Genomic DNA, 18010 nt, shown 5'->3' with positions numbered 1-18010 from the left:
TCCAACCTGACCCAACCTTGTGTCCAGTCTGATCTAACCTGATTAACTGACTCTAATTAGACTTTTCAGTGAAGTAAACCTGACATATTATTGTAACCTGACAGTTTAACCTAAAGACCTGTGCTCTCTGTCCTGTTTTTAGCTAAACATCTTCCAGCTCCCTTTTGCCGCTTGCTGTAATCGCAGGGTGAGTCAAGTGCAAATCTTCTGGGATGTGAGATTGTTAGAGTGAAGCAGGGCAGGGTTGTATGCAGTGCGCTACACTTGTTACAGTATGATTTTATTTTTTCTTTTCTTCTTTCTTTCTGTCTTTTTTTCACTGAATGCTGTGCGTTCATACAGACAGCTAACTTCCAAAAAAACTTATACTTACACAGTATGTCAAGTAAATTTTGGTATTGTTTAAACAGTTGATTTTTAATACATTTAATAATTTAAAATGCTCTATTAATTTTACAAACACTTAGCTGTAACAGAAGGAGATCCAAACAAATTTGATTAAGCTACTTCTTTGCAGTGGAAACAATTACTTAAAATATACAACAGCAAGGGTTTGGATGAATGTGTAACTCACCTCCATAAACAATACCAAACTGTCCAGAGCCAAGAACTTCATCTGGAAAAATCTGATAAACTGAATTGATGTCCTGGAGAAAAACGTTTGAATACAAGATCAGTAGCAGATTGGACAGCTTTAATGTGTTGACTAAGCTTTCATTTTTCTAAACCAATTTAATCTACGTCTGTACTGCAAAAGCCATAAAAAAAAACATAAATGAGACAGATTTCAAAATTGGTAAATTTGTTTATATAACATTAACAGTAACTATCAATAGCAACCAATACGTATCAATAACAGAAAAAGAATAAAGCAAAAAAAAAAAAAAAACAAACAAAACAAACAAAAAAAAAGTAAATGTAATTTGTCACTGTTGCTTTGGTCCTACTGATGGAAGAATGATCAGAATCTCAGATGCTATTTTCCTTTGCATCTGAGCACGGAGCATAATGGCGGAAAGGATTTTAGATGCGTTCTGTGTATTGTGAGGAATCCATACTGTTTTGTGATATTAGGTCATACCTCTGAGCTGCAACGACAACATCACCGAACTCGACTCAGATTTTAAGAAGTTCAACAATTTCACGTGTTTACAAATTAAGAAAAAGTTGCTTCAAATAAAGAGAGCTTCCCAGATTTAGGAATGAATCCAGGACTGGACTGGAGCCCAGAGACAGCGCTGTGCCTTACAGTGTGTCACAACACAGCATCACAGATCAATATCAGCTTTGAGTCTGAAACTAGAAAATATTTCCTGCTTCTGCTGTCCGTAATCGCTGTCATTTCATTCCTTGTTCACAGAAAGGCTAATATCACACCTCAGGCAAAGACGACAGGAATACAATATTATAAACCTCGTCCTCCTCCTCATAGTTTGTGGTCTAATTACCATAGTCTCTATGGAAACCATGTAGCTGAGTGAGTAATCACAGTAATCTCCATTTGATGTGCTTGATACTTGCTCACCTTGGAGATGGTAAGGGTGCATGTCTGCATGGAAACATGACATGATGTTCTTGGCAGCTTGCAAGCTTTTTTCTTTTAATATACATTTCAGTTACATAAACCCATGCTGACACAACGGCAAAAATCTGAAAAGTGTCAGTGGAAGCAAAAAGCATAATTGATTCAAATCCATCAACTCTGTAACCTTGCAAATGCTTGTGTGTGTATGCGTCTGCATGTGTGTGTGCGCGTTTGTGTGTGCGAGTCTTCTTACCACATTTTCCTGGATCTGACAGTTGGAGACTGAAATACTGATGGAAATTTCCTCTGTTGATCAGAAACAAAGATGATCAGAACAGAAGAAATGGAGCCAAACTGTCACACTGACTCATTATCAAAGAAAATTCAGTTCTTGGTGCAACTTATCAGTCAAAAAGGGAAGAATGACCATGTAACTCAACCCTTAAACGTTAAAACTGTCGTTTCTCATTTCCTCTGGCAGTGATCTGATGTTAAATCAAAATTTTAATCTGTTTAAATCATACACCTGAAGCCTGTAGACGACTGTTTTAGTTCAACAAGCAACCTCGGTCTGACTCTTTGGAAGGATTAGTCATGAACAGTTTGACGTCACCGAAGCTTTAAATATCTCTGATGGGCTTTGAGTGGGCATTGTCAGTCTAAGGAGAGCAAAGACCCTGCAGGGGGATTCAGCTTGAACAAGAACAGTTGTATCCAAGTCATTTACCACGGAGATGATTTTCTATTTGTGCATGTTCTTCAGTGCTACAATATTTTACTTCAGATGCATTCACATGAAGTCCTTTATTTATTCGTTCTCAAACTTCAGCCTGGCATTTTAGTTAAATTAGAATAAAGGATGGATTTAAATGGAAAGTTAAACTGAGAAAACATTCCATGTTCAGTAGTCAGTGTTTGGTTCGTTGTTTGGTTTCAAAACAAATTCTTTAGATTTTCAGTGTTTTAAAACTAAATGTAAAAATGTAAAATCAAACTAATTTAAAGTCCACAGGGTTTTGCTTCAATCACTAACAATTTAAAATAAATCATACAATTATCAGTTTGTTCCTGTAATATCATCAACTGCTACTGAAATGGGTCGACTCCCTCTACAAACAGGATGAGACTGGTGCTGCCTCTAAAGTGTGAAATGAAAACATGCGCCTGGAGTTCAGGTCATGACTTCAGGCCAGAAATCAGAACGTCTAAAAAATGTCCCAAAATGTACAGCTTCTCTTCACTTTTACCTTTAAAGTGACAAAAATTGTGGCCGTTGTTTTAGTTTCCCAAAAAACTGCACCTGATTATTTATTTTTTATTGTTTTATTTTGAAATGGAAAACCTAAGTAGTGAACAATACACGGATTCGCAGTACAAACGACATATCTTCAATTTTCAAGTGATTAGTTTTCAGAAGCAACGTTTTTATCTAAATGTCTTCCTAATTTCTGTTCTCCTTTTAGAGACATTATGGCTAATACATTAGCCCTTGTGTTGTTGTGAGTTTTCTTTCACACACAGCTCTGTAAAGGTCGCAGCAGCCTATAACTCAGGTTGTGGTTAGAGTGATACAACATACTGCAAACAAATCCTCATCACAATATTAGTATTTACAGTCGGAATATTTCAAAGCTAATGGTTAAGTGTCAAAAATTGCACCTTTTCTTGTCTTCAGAGTTTTCTACCAGTTGGATTGACTCTTAATGTTCTAAATACACTCAACTGGTAACCATGGGGATCACAGAGTACTGCAAGCGGTGTTGTTACTGATGAGAAATGCTGGTGGTGAACGTGAACTTAACCTACATGATATCATCAAAAGGAGCACTGTGCATTATGCACTGGCTTTTCTATCTGATTAAAATGTATTTGTTTTTGCTAGAGATATTTATGTATTGGTTTGTTTTTCTTACTTGTCCATATGTTGAGGTTTAAGTGACTGTTGCACAGCGTGAGCTCTGCTGGACACACATTGTTGCTGCAGACTGATGGACTCTTAGCTGGTCAAAAAGTGGTGATGAAAGACAACAACTGTTTCACTCATGTCAGTTCTTTGCTGTATTTTTTTCCATATCTTCAAAATCGTGAAGAAATGATGAGGGTAAATTTAAAGACTCACACCTGTTATTCAGTATCATGGCTAGTTTTGTTACTGAAATAATGATTCACTGAAGGTATCCTGTCCTACGCTGTCCTTTATCTCAGATTGTGCAACAGTTAATACTTAACCTTAACAAGGACATGAGTCTTAAAGCTTTAGGCATTGGTTGTTTAACAAAGTTCATAATAATTTAGTCTTTTACATTTTTAATTCATAAAATACATGCAGGTGAGCTGGTCTTGTGTTGATCAGTGTCTTACTGTGCCCACTTCGGTGGAAATTGTGGCAAATTCCTGTGGAGACGGCTGGCATAAGAGCATGCTGGATGGCCATTTCCCACATCCGAGCCACATCCTGCCCAACTCCACTGACCTGAAACCAGTTTGTGAAAATGAAATATTTTAAATTATTATTATTACTTTTTAATCTATCCATCTTCTTCCACTTAATCTGGGGTCAGGTCACGGGGGCAGCAGGCTAGCAGAGGCCCAGACTTCTCTCTCAACAGCTAATTGTCCAGCTCATCCAGGCGAATCTCATGCTGAGGCCAGCAAAGAAATGTTGTCCCTCCAGCATGTCCTGGGTCTCCCTGTGGATCTCATCCCACTTGTGAGGAGAACTTGTGAACAAGACCATGGGACCCTTAAACTCCTCGACTTGGGGCAGGATCTCTTCCCTGAACCGGAGAAGGCACTCGACCCTTTTCTGTCTCATGCCCATGGCCTTAGATTTGGAGAGCCTGATCTTCACACATCTGCAAACTGCTCCAGTGAAAGCAGTGGATCATGGTGTGATGAAGCCACAGAACCACATTGTCTGCAAAAGGCAGATTCTGAAGACACTTCCAAACCAGTTTTTGTTGTTAATGGAAATGCAGCTATTGCATTTGTCTTTTTCTATGAAGATTCTAAAGTGCTAATAACAACCAAATGATTTTCTACATGTTAGAATTACTTTCAATTATTTCTGAAACGCTGGGATTCATTGAAAGTAAACAATACAGATTGTAACCAACACCAAGCATGCTGGGATTGAGAAAATACATTGGCTTCTACACAAAAGGATGAAGAAGGCACGCTCATAACACAATCTACTCAAAGTTCTGTTCTGATAAATCATTTAAACACCAATGTGGGTGCATCAGACCCTCATGCACTGAAAGCCAATTTTACATCATTTCACGTCAAATAGAATTCAAATCATTCTCTCACCAGGATGCTACTGCCAGTCATGGATGATTCGCCTCTCAACAGGTTCTCTCCGACATAGTAAACCAACATTGCTGTAGTGATTTCAAAACAGTGAGGGTTGGCTCCTTCCGGAAGCAGAGAGAAGTTCTGAGCTGGCTCCAGAGACAGGATTTCTGACAATGGAATCTCCTGAAAACAGATAAGGAAATAAATGGAGCACAACTTGTGAAGATACATATTCTTGATGGTGTATGGTTTCTCTTGGATTTGCATTTGGGAGGTGAGTAGAATTCAGAAAGGAGCTTCCATAATGTCTGGGTTTACTGAATCCCCTTAGTCTGAATCTGTGTTCATTTTGTTAATGATGACGATACCTTTTCTAATGATTATGATGAGATTGAACTGAATTGTGACTAAAACTAAATTATATTTTAGGGAAAAGACTAAGATTAAAACTAAATAAATAAAAATATGTTGTCAAAATTAACACTGCTCTGAATTGGAAAGAATAGTATCTGGTTGCACAACACTGACTTCAATGTGGTTTAAGAATTCTGAGTATTTTTAAGTTCAGAGTGAGCATGAGAGCTATACAAATCCATCGTTGTGAAGCCTTGACATCTTGAATCACCATGGCAACAACTGGAAAATAAAATCAAGCTATTTCACCCTGCTGCTGCAAGATGTTCTCCTTCAAGCTTCTAAAGGACATAATAAGATATTGAATAAAAGAGTAACATGGCAGCAGCAAGAATACTGCCTCACAATACAATACTCAGTTGAAAGCATAATTATGTGACAAAGAGATTTCACTGAGATTATTAATTTCAGGTTTTATGTACCTTGTTTTTATATGTGTTATGAAACAAATGTAAGGGGTAATAAAATATGTATTCTGAAGATGACAGACAGACAGACAGACAAATAAGTTCCTCAGTCTATTAGTCCTGTAAGACCTCAAAATGCCTAGTCAACACATTTATATCAAAGAATGTGATTCTTCCTCAATAATCAAAAAGGTTGGTAGTGTGTATCCTACCCTGTAGTATTTACTTCCTGTATCATTTTGATACAAGGTGATGCATTTACTGTCCAGTCGCCAGTAATGGCGTTTTCTCTGAAACAGAGAGAAAAAGAGACGTCAGCAGAGGAAAGAAAACATAACCAGCAATAACTGAGAAATGCCAGTATCAAAAGGCTGTTTTGGTAGAAAAATAATTTTGGATTTTACTCTATCGTCATTAAAAACCTTTTCTAAAAAAAAGGAGCAAACATTCTCTAAACGTCATTTGAAACTTAAATTGGACTGCAACTAATGATTATGTTAGTAATCAAACATCCTATGGATTGTTTTGATGAGTGATCTATTAACTGGATAAAAAATGGCACATTCTGCAGATTTTTCATTGAACCAATTAAGTTTATTTTATTTAGTATTAGAAACACATTTTTTTATAAATACGAAAAGCCCACGAATAATTCAATTCAGTTTTTACATAAAATAATTTCTTTGGATAAATGTAGTAACAGGATTTCATAAGTGAACGTCTGATCATCTGCTACAATATTTCTTTATTTTAAATGCAGTATATAAAAATTTTAATAAAAGTTATGCCTTAATTGCAGCTAAGTGTCAGCAAATTGCCTTTTCTGTGTCTGTATACTCCAATTAATGACCAATCAGTTACAAAATTAGTTGATAATCATTGATTATTTCAATAACTGATTTATCACAATTAATCCAATTAACTGTTTCAGCCACAAACTCAAATTGTGCTACTAAGTAAAAGATGTTTTTGTCAAAAAAAATAAAGAACAGTATTCAACCGAGTAAAATATTCCACAATTTGTGAAAAGTATAGGTGTTAATCAATTACAAGAGTATCCTTGCTGGTGTAGTGAACCATCCAGCCTTCCTTCATCACATTGCTGTTCTTCCTCTTGGTGTGTTTGACAGACTGAACAATTCGCATCAGTGGGATGTTGTTACTGGTGGATGGGCTGCAGGCAGACAGACAAAGCACAGCCTCAGCCTGGTTCTGTTCCAGCTTCTGTGGATGAATTGTTGGAGTGTTTACCTGATGGCACGGTTGGAGTCATCCAGGTCAGGGTCACGCAGGTCACTAAGGTCAGCAGATCCGGTGTCCAGCATTAAGCCCCCATCTGAAGTTAGTGCTTCATCCATGTCATCAAGGAGGCTACCACGTCGGTCACCACTGGGGTCGTCAAGGCAACCCTCCACCATCACAGCATCCAACTCTGCTCCTGGGCTCAGAAGATCTGTAACACAACAATTAAAGTCAAACAATAAAGAATTTAACTCAGACTAGAATGCAATTAAAAAAAAAAACTGGAAATGAAACCCATGAAATTAAATTTGTCAGAGTTAGCAATGCTCTGACAACAGTTAGATGAAAAATAGATTTAACAATAAGAAATCGGTGACATGCCTCAACTAATGTGAGTGAATTACCTAAAGGAGCTGGAAAAAGATTTTAATTATACAACAGATTTTTTATTGGAAAATAATGTTACAAACATTTGTCACTTTTGGAAATAGTTCCATTTTAAAGATAAACAAGCTCATATAAAATCAGTTTTTCACATTTGATTTTGTCATCCAATCATCTTTGTATAGTTTTATTTATTTATTTTTTTATACTTTATTAGTTACATTAAGCTTGGCTGTAGAGTGAAGGTCCAGAAATACCAGGCCTGAATAGCTGGCCTGTCAGGGTTGTTGTACAGATTGTTTTAGCAAGAGAATCCATTCATCTATATGTGTAAGTATGAAATGAGCTCTGATGGTTTTGTGTGTGGAAACTTGCCTTCATTTCTGGAAACTTCTCCAAGGCAGTTGTTTGGCACTTTCAGAGCACATCGTTTATGGCAGTTAAATTTACAATCTGAGAAAGACAAGAACGGAGAAGGTCACCGTTACAGTGAGTAAGCTAGCTACTGAACCAGGCAGTTACTCTTCACCAACCCCCACCATAATAAGGTACTTTAGGACATTTAAGTACAGGTACTGACTTAAAAGTTAAGATCGCTAATGTACATACCTTTGCACTGGAGACCCTGTCTGAAGAGGCCTTTCAGCAGCTTCTTGCAGTGTTGGCACACAGTTGGCCGGGTGTATGAGTGGATTAGGAATGTGTGGGGAACCTTGACCTTTGACAGTAGGATTTTGTCCAGCTCAATGGGGCGTCCGATGTATGACTGGGTGCTAGCTCGCCGCTCCCTGCCAGGGTAATACTCTAACTGGTTCTTCTGTCGCAACGACAAACAACCATGAAGTTTGCTGGTGATGTGACATTTTTAAAAACAATTATAATTCTGACACACTGAAGGAAACAAAACAGAATGATTCATTTGTTTTATTATTAAAGCAAAGGAGGCTAGCATGACAAAAGTGATGTGTTATAGTGTGGTTTAAGGCTACATATTCAGCCTTTATTATAGAAACAATACTGGAGTCTATTTTGTACTTTCAGGCTTTACTCAGTTTTATTTTAATTACCTTAAGGATTATTTCAACATCTAACTCAAGGGTGGGAAACTCCAGGCCTGGAGGGCCGGTCTCCTGCAACTTTTAGATGTGTCTCTACTTCAACACACCTGAGTCAAATAATGAGGTCGTTAGCAGGACTCTGGAGAACCTGACTGTAGCTGTTGGATTCAAGTGTGTTGGACCAGAGAGACATCTAAGAGTTGCAGGACACCGGCCCTCGAGGACCAGGATTGTCTACCCCTGATATAACTGTTATTTTTCTGTCCACATTATAATCTTGATATTACCCAAAATATTTTCATAGTTCGAAATCTCTTATTTTGTTCTAAACAAATAGTAAGTTTAAGTTAAAACTAAAAAACCTCTAGATTGTAAAAGCCTGCTACTGCATTTGTACAGTAAAAAGACATTTATGCTGAATATATTCATTACACAAATTCACACTCTAATTTTGAAATTCCTAAGAATGAACTTGGAGGGACTTACCTCAACATTGGGACTTACAGGAGACTGTACCATAATGAACATACACAATAAGATAATGCAGTCAGTTATTTCTCTAAAAATAACATTACATTTTTTTCTTCTTCTCTTACAATAAAACTGACCAGCAAAGCATCATCTGTGTAGTGGGGAGGTGATGGCTCAGCAGAGAGGGGGCGGCCCACATTAACAATTCCTCCTGTTAGTGAAACCGTTGAATTGCGACGCCTTCTCACCCCACTGCAGTTGTTGGGAATTTTAAATGCACAGCGTTTGTGATAATTGAGACCACATCCTGGAAAACAAAAGTCCAACAAGAAGTTTTTTTTTTTGTTTTGTTTTTTAGTTATTATACTCTGGGTTTTCCTTTCTTTCATCATGTTCTGCTTTTGAGCCTAAACTTTCTTACCTTCACATTTGAGCCCCTGCCGTACCAGACCCCACAGCATCTCACCGCAGTGGTCACAGAAAGTTGGAGCTCTGTATGAATGAACAAACAGACTGTGTGGACGGATTTGGAAGTCCTCCATAGTGGCTGAAGCTGCAGAAGATCAGATCATAATAACTGTGAACTTGTAGAAAAATATTACTTGTAGAAATATTACTTTTAAAAGATCTCCTTATTTTAAAATACAGCTAATTGAAACTGTTTTAGGTATTTGATAAATGTGCTGAATAGTGATATAATTTAAGGTAACTGACTGGGTACTCAGTTTATCAGATCCATCCATCCATCCATCCACCCACCCTAAAAATACCCCCTATCCCAAAAACAGTGCTTGTCCTCCTGGCGCCTGAGCTCTGGACCCTATTAGAAGTGTGGGTCCTCACAACGTAGCATTTGTTGAAGTTTTTTTTTTTTTAAATATTTCTCACCTTGCCAGGTGACAAATTAAAACACACTCCCACACAAACTCAACTGTGCTGTGCTGGTAGTGTATACAGACGTTGGGAAACGGCAGTGGTCTGACTGTCAGAGCAGCACTGACAGTCAGACCACTGCAGCTGTGTATAAACAACTGAGTACTTGAGCCCAGAGACGGTCTGAAGGACAGATGAGGACCTCACTCAAAGAATTGACATCAGTTTCAGGATGTGAGCCCACAACAGTACACTCTCTGGTGCAGACAAACATTTCTGGAATTGATTCAAACATGCCTAATAGCCACTTTGTCAGTTTGTGCCATTTCTCTTTGTCAGGTGCTACTGAAACAACCTTACTGCAGGTCTGCCTGTGATTTTAAAATGTGAGGAAAATCATCTCAGCCTAAAGAATGCAGTAAACGTTACTTTTAATTAAGAAACGTATTACAAGCAAGACATGGCTTTAAGTGGTTAACTTAGACACTTAGATTCTAAGTGTCTAAGTTAGGCTCTAAGAAACTGACAAACAACTAGATCTGCATGGTATCAGTGTGTGTAATATCACATATTGCTTTTTTAATATTTCACATATTATACAAACTATAGGAAGTCATCAGATTGGGTTTACATTTACCAGAATATTATTCAGGACATCTGGTCTGTTTGGTCAGAGTACTGAAGCAGATCTTCAGAATCAGAATTCCTAACTGATCAATTCTCATGGAGACCTGGATTTGTTTGTTCAACAAAATGATATGCAAGACCTATCATACACTTTTGCAAACTCACAAAAATGTATTCCACAATATCCAGAGTGTTTTGCCTGTTTGGCAATGCTCTAACACTCTTCCTCCTTTCTCACCTGACAGAATGGCCTCCACCAGGTCACCCTCCTGGATCTGCGAGGCAGAGCGCAGCAGCTGCAGCAGGTTGTCTGATGTCTGGTCATGACGAAACAAGAGAATCTTTTCATACATCCCATAGAATCCACACTCTGGCAGCTGACAAAGAGAACAAAATATGTTTTTAGTCAAGAAAATTTTGTCAGCTTTTGGGAAAGGTGTAACTGTTATATTCTTGCAGTATGCATTCTGAATGCAGAATGCATACTGCAACTGCATTCTGAGGGCTGATTAATGAAGCTGTTGCCCTTTAAATGGCAGGATACTGACTCAAAAACAACAGAAAGCACAAATATAAGCAGATTTTATTTATTTAACACTTGAAAGAAATGGTCTAGAGTTTAGAAAATGGAAAACAAAAAACAAATAATCACTGCATATCTCAGCAGTTGCACTTCCACTGACCATAAAATTTCACAATGTGATATCTCGAAAATAATTTTGCCAAATGTAAAATCATACATTTTGCAAAGACGTTCGCTTTTCAATAAAATGTTTTGGAGCTAGGATGAGATGGTTTATTTCGTAAAACTGCAAAAAAAACAACAAAAAAAAACAAACATTTTGCACCAGATGTTGCCACTGGTGGAAACCATGAAGAAGAAAATGACAGGAAGTAGTTGGAGTATCATGGCACAGCATAATTTTTAATTATGTTAAATTAATTAATGTTAAAGTTAAAATTGAGCAAAAAAGAAAGGATGGATTTTATTTAGTTGTTTTGCTCTTAGATAACGTAACATGCCACATTCTGTCACAAGTAGTTTCTGTTTAATTTACTGAACGAAAATACTTTCAAAATACGCCTAAATGCCAAAATATGAAAATCATATTTATATGTAAAATGACTCACTATAAACAGAGAAGAGCATATGACATGCAGGAGCAGAGAAGGAGTGACGTGAGCAGAAAATGATGACAAAAAGAAAGAACATGAGGTTGAGCAGCCTCATTGTTCAGACCTTCACCTGCCTCTCTACCCGGCTCCTCAATGATACACTTCATAGATACAGTTTTTTATGTGTGCTGTCGCCATAGCAGCATTGCAGCTCTTGTTGTCATAGAGACAAAACACAAGGCTGATTCCTCTCCATCTTTCCAATCTTTTTATTATATACAGCTTTAAGACTTTATGTGTTGGAAAGTCTGCACAGCAGTTAGACCTGCAGATCCCCAAATGCTCCATTTAAGTTATTTTAGTTCATAATCCAACCCAAAGCTGAAAGCTGTAAGGGTTACAAAGTCTTAACCATCAGTTAATGGGTGATTTCGGTTACACTCCTCCTCACAAGCTTTATTAAATAAAAACAAAAAAGTGATCATTGCACACTGCTTACTATTAGAGAAATTTATTCTTTTTTTAAACAAAAATTACAACACAATACAGTTGTGTAAAATTGGATATCTTTAATGAGGCCTTTATAAATAACTTGAGAGTTTTAGCAAGCCAGTTCAGAATATTTCCAGGTCTTTATGAGCAGAAAATTAAACACCATCCAGAGCTGTACATCTTAAAAACAAGCTTGTAATTTGTGTACCTGATGGTATTCATCTGGCTTCAGGCAATAAAATAGCTGACTATAATCTTCACTACATTAAAACAGCCTTTGCTTTCAAATGATTTTACTTATTGGGAGCATGGACACCAAGTAAAGATTGAAATTCATACCATACCAACTTTATTTATAAAGCACTTTAAAACAACCACAGCTGATACAAAGTGCGGTACATTAAAACACAACATAACAATAAAAAAAAATTAAAAAAACTCTTACAGTTTAAAAACAAACATACAATTTAAAACTGGATCCCACTGGAGTTGAAAGCCAAGTAAAATAGATGGGTTTTAAGACGAGCTTTAAAAGTGGACAGTGAAGGGGCCTCTCTGACCTGCAAAGGCAAGTTGTTCCATAATTTGGGGCCCATGACAGAGAAAGCTCTGTCCCCTCTGAGCTTCCTTCTGGATCTCGGTACCTCCAAGAGCAGCTGATCTGCGGACCTGAGACACCGATAAGGTATCTATGGGTGAAGAAGCTCAGAGAGGTAAGTCAGGGCAAGATTATACAGTTATTTAAAAACAAACATAAGAATTTTAAAATTAATCCTAAAATATGCAGGCAGCCAGTGAAGTGAGGCCAGGACAGGGGTCACATGTTCCCTCTGTCGAGTTCCTGTCCCAAGTGGTGCAGCAGCATCTGAACCAGCTGCAGACCTGAGAGCAGCGACTGACTGACTCCCAGATATAGTGAGTTACAGTAATCCAGTTGAGTCGAAATAAAAGCATGGATCACTGTTTCAAAATGCTGCCTGGAAAGAAAAGAGTTCACTGACACCAATCGCCTTAAATGATAAAAACTGGACTTAACCACGGCTCTGATTTGGCTGTCCAATTTAAAATCACTGTCCACCTTAAAACCAAGATTAGTAATAGGTTTAAAATAAACCTCCAAGGGTTCCAGGTCAACAGAGGAGGACTCACAGGAACCACTGGGTCCAAACACCATCACCTCTGTTTTCCTTTCATTAAAATATAAAACGTTCAATGCCAAACAAGCTTTAATCACCTAGACATGCCAGGAGATGTTTGATGGAACGAACATCCTTCTGTTTCAGGGGCAAATAAATCTGTCAGAATAACAATGAAATGAAATCCCATGTTTCCTGAGGACAGAACCCAGAGGCAGTAAATACAAAGGGAAAAGCAGTGGGCCCAGAATTGAGCCCTGTGGGACACCATAAGGCATTGAAGCAGCAGATGATTCAGAGTCTCCAATATTCACTGAAAATGTTCTCTCCTCCAGGTAAGACCTGAACCATTTAAGAACATTGCCACCAATACCTACAATATGCTGTAATCGCGATATTAAAATGTTGTGGTCTACTGTATCAAAGGCAGCAGTTAGGTCAAGTAAAATCAGAACAACATGGTTACCAGAATCACATGCAAGACGGACGTCATTAAAAACTCTTATTAAAGCAGATTCTGTGTTATGAAGAGTTTTAAAACCTGACTGGAAAACCTCCAGAATGCCATTGTCATCTAAAAACTGTTTCAGCTGACAGTACACAAGTTTTTCTAAAACCTTAGAAAGAAAAGGCAGCTTCGAAATAGGCCGATAATTAGCTAGAACAGTTTGATCAAGGCCAGGTTTTTTAAGCAGTGGCCTCACTACTGCATGTTTAAAACTAGCAGGGACCACACCTGAGGACAGACTGCTATTTATAATTGCACGAACAGGCTGCCCTATGCTAGATAAAATATCTTTAAAAAGTCGTGGAGGGACAGGATCACAGGGTGAACCTGATGGTTTAATGTGGCCAACCACATCCTCTAAAAGTGAGACAGTCACAGGCTCAAACTAAGTGAAAGCAGCAGAGCAAGGGACCGAAACAGACGGGTGAGAGTCAGGAGCTGTGATAAGAGCCCTGGTACTACCAACCAAAATTCATTCAAACTTTTGGTACTACCAAAATTCAAGAGCAGAACTCTATGAGACATGGGTAACTGTAGTGTTTCTTCTATGTACTGACCACAATGCACACAAAGTAGAATAGAATTCACCACTTAGTTTCTTAAGACTTACTAAAGTAAGTCTTAGCAGTAAATGAACAGTAGATTGAGCCTCTGCTCCTTCATTTTCATCAATATAAATTCTTAAGCTCTTAGTCCAGTGGTTTCTAACTCCAGTCCTCAAAAGCTACTTCCCCACACCTTTAAGATGCATCCGTCTTCCAATGTAGTTGAGTCAAATTAATTGCTCATTTCCAGGCCTTTGCCAACCTTGATGCATGCTTAAGAGTTTAATCATTTAATCATTTGAACAAGGTGTGTCAGAGCAGGGACTGTAGCTCCTGAGGACTGGAGTTGGAGACCACTGTCTGAATATCATTGCAAAACTGCCTTAAACTGTTTCTGTGCTTGGTGTAGATAAAGTGCTTATGATAGATAACAAGGATCACGTTAGAAGCATCTAGTCACCATGTAGCAGTCCAAGTCTGAGTGAGCTCAGCTTGTGATTTTACAGTGTTTAGCTATATTTGAAATACTGTGATGAGCCAGAAATAATTCATTTTTGATGTATTTAAGTCAATGCACAATAATGTCAATAAACCTGTCATTGGGTGCTTTTAACACATATTGGGTGATGAAAGAACACATTACAGTTCTTAAGCTGTGAAACGTTTTATCAGAAGTGTTGACAATTCTGAACAGAAAAGGTTAAAAAAAAGAATCACTGGGTAGTAAGTTTGGTGTGTAGCCATACACCAACATAACAAATGTGGATAAACTGTCTCTTTAAATTGCAAGTGATGGAATATTTCTACCTTAAAACTAAATTGAAAATCAAATAATTTACTTTAGAATGAGCACACTTTAAATCATATTTAAAACTAAACATTTTTCATATATATAAAAGTCAAGGACAACCAGAATTACCCATAACATTTTAAGCTGAGAGGGGGATAAAATAAAGTAAAAAGAAAGAGGCATGAATAAATAAAAGTGAGGACTTGAAACAAGCAGGAAGAGATATGACACACATCTGTTCATCATCTTCCAATTTGTTTGGAAAGCAACGGCCTGTCTGTATGTGTGTGTCTCTAATAACGGCCCTCACAAGGACACTTCACAGTCCCAATCATCATCAGTTGCCAGGCAACAAAGGGAAAGCACAACGGACTGATACACAGTACACACAGTTCCATTTTTACAGTTATAGAGGAGTAGAGGTGTTAGCATACGTGCGTTCATAGCCTATGTGCATCACTGCTGCATGAATTAAAGTTAAGTTATGATGTATTTTCTGGATCTGACCCAAAAACTCGTATAAGTTCAGATAGCATTCATGCAAATGAATCGAAAGGAGTGAGAACTCCTCTGCTCATCTCTCACTAGGAACTTAACCAGTGGGCTACTACTCAGCAATATATCTGAACCCTCTTAATCAAAGTAGATAAAACTTAATTTCTGCAACACCCTTCAAGATATAGATTGCAAAATGCTGTACAGAAAACAAAACAAACAAACAAAAAAACAACAATTAAAAACAGTTTCTAGTTAAAAGCAATTTTAAAAAGCTGAGTTTTTCCCTCAAACTAAGGGGGAGATCTTTCAGTCTCACAACCAGCAGGTCTTGGTCACATGACCTTAGGATCCTGCTGGGGACATCTGAGGAGATGTACACCAGTGCCTGGCCAGCCCTGTAAGTGAGAACCAAGATCTTAAAGTGTATTATGTAGTAGATGGAGAATCAATGGATCTGGGCAAGTATCTCTGTGATGTTGGCTTTGCACAGCATCCATCAGTCATGACATTATGTAATGATGACTATAGTTTAGTGTGATAATTAGAAAACCTCTAAATTAAAATAATTTCTTTATGGATTCTCATTGTGCACACCTCACACTAAACTGGGCCTTAGGGTGTTTTCACACCTGAACGTCCAGGAGACTTGGTTCGATTGGGGACCAAAACTGCAACGTTTGTTACATTTTCATGTGGAGTGGTTAGCTTTCACACTGCTCTGTGTCAAACGAACCAACCTTTTAAAACAGCTGTTCAGCCCCTCACCTGTGGGGGCGCTGCACCAAGAACCACTGAAGGAAAACGAATGAAAACATCTGAAGAAGACACTGAGATTTTTGTTTCTACACAAAATATAAATGAAAAATCGAGTGGCACCAGAGTTTAACTGTTTTGGATTTTTCTTTTGTCTTCAGCAAAAAACCATGAGCCATTCCTAGACACCCTGCGCTGGAGTCCACTTCATGCTGTTGAAGTGTTCTCTGGTCCACTTGGCATTCACATATGCATCTGAACCACACCAGAGTTCACTCAACTGAATCAAGACCTAGGTTTGTATGCAAACCAGAGTTTATTTTTTTTTTTTTTTGGCCCACATCAGAGTTTGATTGTGCATTCACATCTCCTCAAAAGAACCAGACTTTATAGGCAAACAAACTAGAGTTAGATTAAACCAGGTACTAAGACATCAACAGTAACAAACTGCAAAAACTCTGAGGCTCCCAAACAAAACAATTTCATTTCCAGGACTTCTACCCTTTCAGGTACTGTCTGTGAACATCACAAATGAAATCACCGACTAAGGAAAGCAGGGGGAATCCTTATCCATGCTACAAAGAAGCTCAACTTCACTTGAATTCACCAGTGTTATCAGAAGCTCCAACTAATTCAAGTGACTAATTTACCAGCAATACCCATTGTTAATGGGACATGTTATGTGCCTTCTCTGGATTCACAAATCTCAAATGGGCAGGACAGCCAAACTAATTTGATTTCCTCACCAAACCACACTGAAGATCTGATCCTCTGTTTTATAACCAAAACAAAATCCACATTTCTGCTCTTTAACCCAAAGCTGGACAACTGAATGGAGACTTCGTTCCGACACTATAGATGTTTTCTGGAGACTGAAGTATAAACCCTGGTCAGTTGAAGGGCACTCTCCAAACTCCTCTAGAAACCAAAAGCCTGGTCTGCCACTCCACTGGTGTCGTCTCTGGCAGTTCAAAGTGATTTACATGATAAGATCATAATACAGTAATCAGTGAAACCAGTAATTTACATTACATTTTGTCAAATGCAATCATCAAAATCATCAAGAATAAGAATCATCAAATAAATCAAATATAGTGATCAATCTTCCATTACAAAATTAATCAAAGCAACTTCAAAGCTTTCAGAGTCTCTGAGCAGAAGTCACTCATTCCTTGCAGTCTGGCACTGAGGAGCCTTTTAAACATATTAGCAAACTCTACCACATAGTCATTAGACTCAAAGGTGTTGGAACTTTGGGTTTAATTTCTGTTCACCTTTCGATCATTTCTATGTTGTTTATCTGTTTAGGTCTTGCCATTTATTTATTTAATTTCATTAAATTACTGTTTCTTTCTGTTTATTATTTAAGTTACTTTCAGACTGTTTATAATAGTTTTCCTCCTTTCCTCTTTATTACTTCCACCTCTTCTGGTTTGCATTGTTCTCCTCTGGCTCTTACGTCATACCACTCTCTAAAATATTACTGCTTGTCTCCCGGTTCTTCCAGCAGGAGTGGAAGAACTTAAAACTTAAAACTTCTTGCTCTCCACAAAAGTTGTATATGTTCTCTACAAAACTCATGATGACATACTCAAAGTTTCGCTGAAGCAAAAGATGACAGATTTAAGTATATTCAAAAAGCAGTTTTGCGCCACATGAAAATACTCTGAGTCTGGACTAAAGGTGCAGGTGCTCTGAGAACTTACTTCAGGAGACTGACATTCTGCCACCAATGCTTGTTTGAATTCCTCCCAGACCTCTAGGTTTTCTGGCCACCAGCTGCTTTAGGAGCACTCAAAGTAAGCCCTCTGTATTTTTAAAGCATGGACATACAAGCAGGATCGGTGAAATCTCTTGGAAATAATGACACAGAC

At 37.9% G+C, this 18010-nt stretch overlaps 1 protein-coding gene across 1 annotated transcript in view; it reads right to left on the bottom strand.

Moving 5' to 3' along the window:
* prkd1 (protein kinase D1) overlaps positions 1-18010 on the bottom strand; it is a 36026-nt gene that overhangs the window by 12802 nt on the left and 5214 nt on the right. Inside the window, exons 2-14 of the mRNA XM_014998055.2 lie at positions 10537-10675; positions 9220-9351; positions 8936-9105; positions 8814-8837; positions 7879-8086; positions 7645-7722; positions 6895-7096; positions 6694-6817; positions 5856-5933; positions 4838-5005; positions 3887-3998; positions 1779-1831; positions 575-647 (exon numbers count right to left, since the gene is read on the bottom strand). Coding sequence (XP_014853541.1) covers positions 575-647; positions 1779-1831; positions 3887-3998; positions 4838-5005; positions 5856-5933; positions 6694-6817; positions 6895-7096; positions 7645-7722; positions 7879-8086; positions 8814-8837; positions 8936-9105; positions 9220-9351; positions 10537-10675 — 1561 coding nt within the window. The remainder of the gene's footprint in view (positions 1-574; positions 648-1778; positions 1832-3886; positions 3999-4837; positions 5006-5855; positions 5934-6693; positions 6818-6894; positions 7097-7644; positions 7723-7878; positions 8087-8813; positions 8838-8935; positions 9106-9219; positions 9352-10536; positions 10676-18010) is intronic.

This window comes from Poecilia mexicana, unplaced genomic scaffold, assembly GCF_051168715.1.
Source record: "Poecilia mexicana isolate PSO_F unplaced genomic scaffold, ASM5116871v1 scaffold_22, whole genome shotgun sequence".
NCBI classification, from domain to species: Eukaryota; Metazoa; Chordata; class Actinopteri; order Cyprinodontiformes; family Poeciliidae; genus Poecilia; species Poecilia mexicana.
Note: the sequence above shows the minus strand (reverse complement) of the source record. Positions and strands in the feature narration are given on the sequence as shown.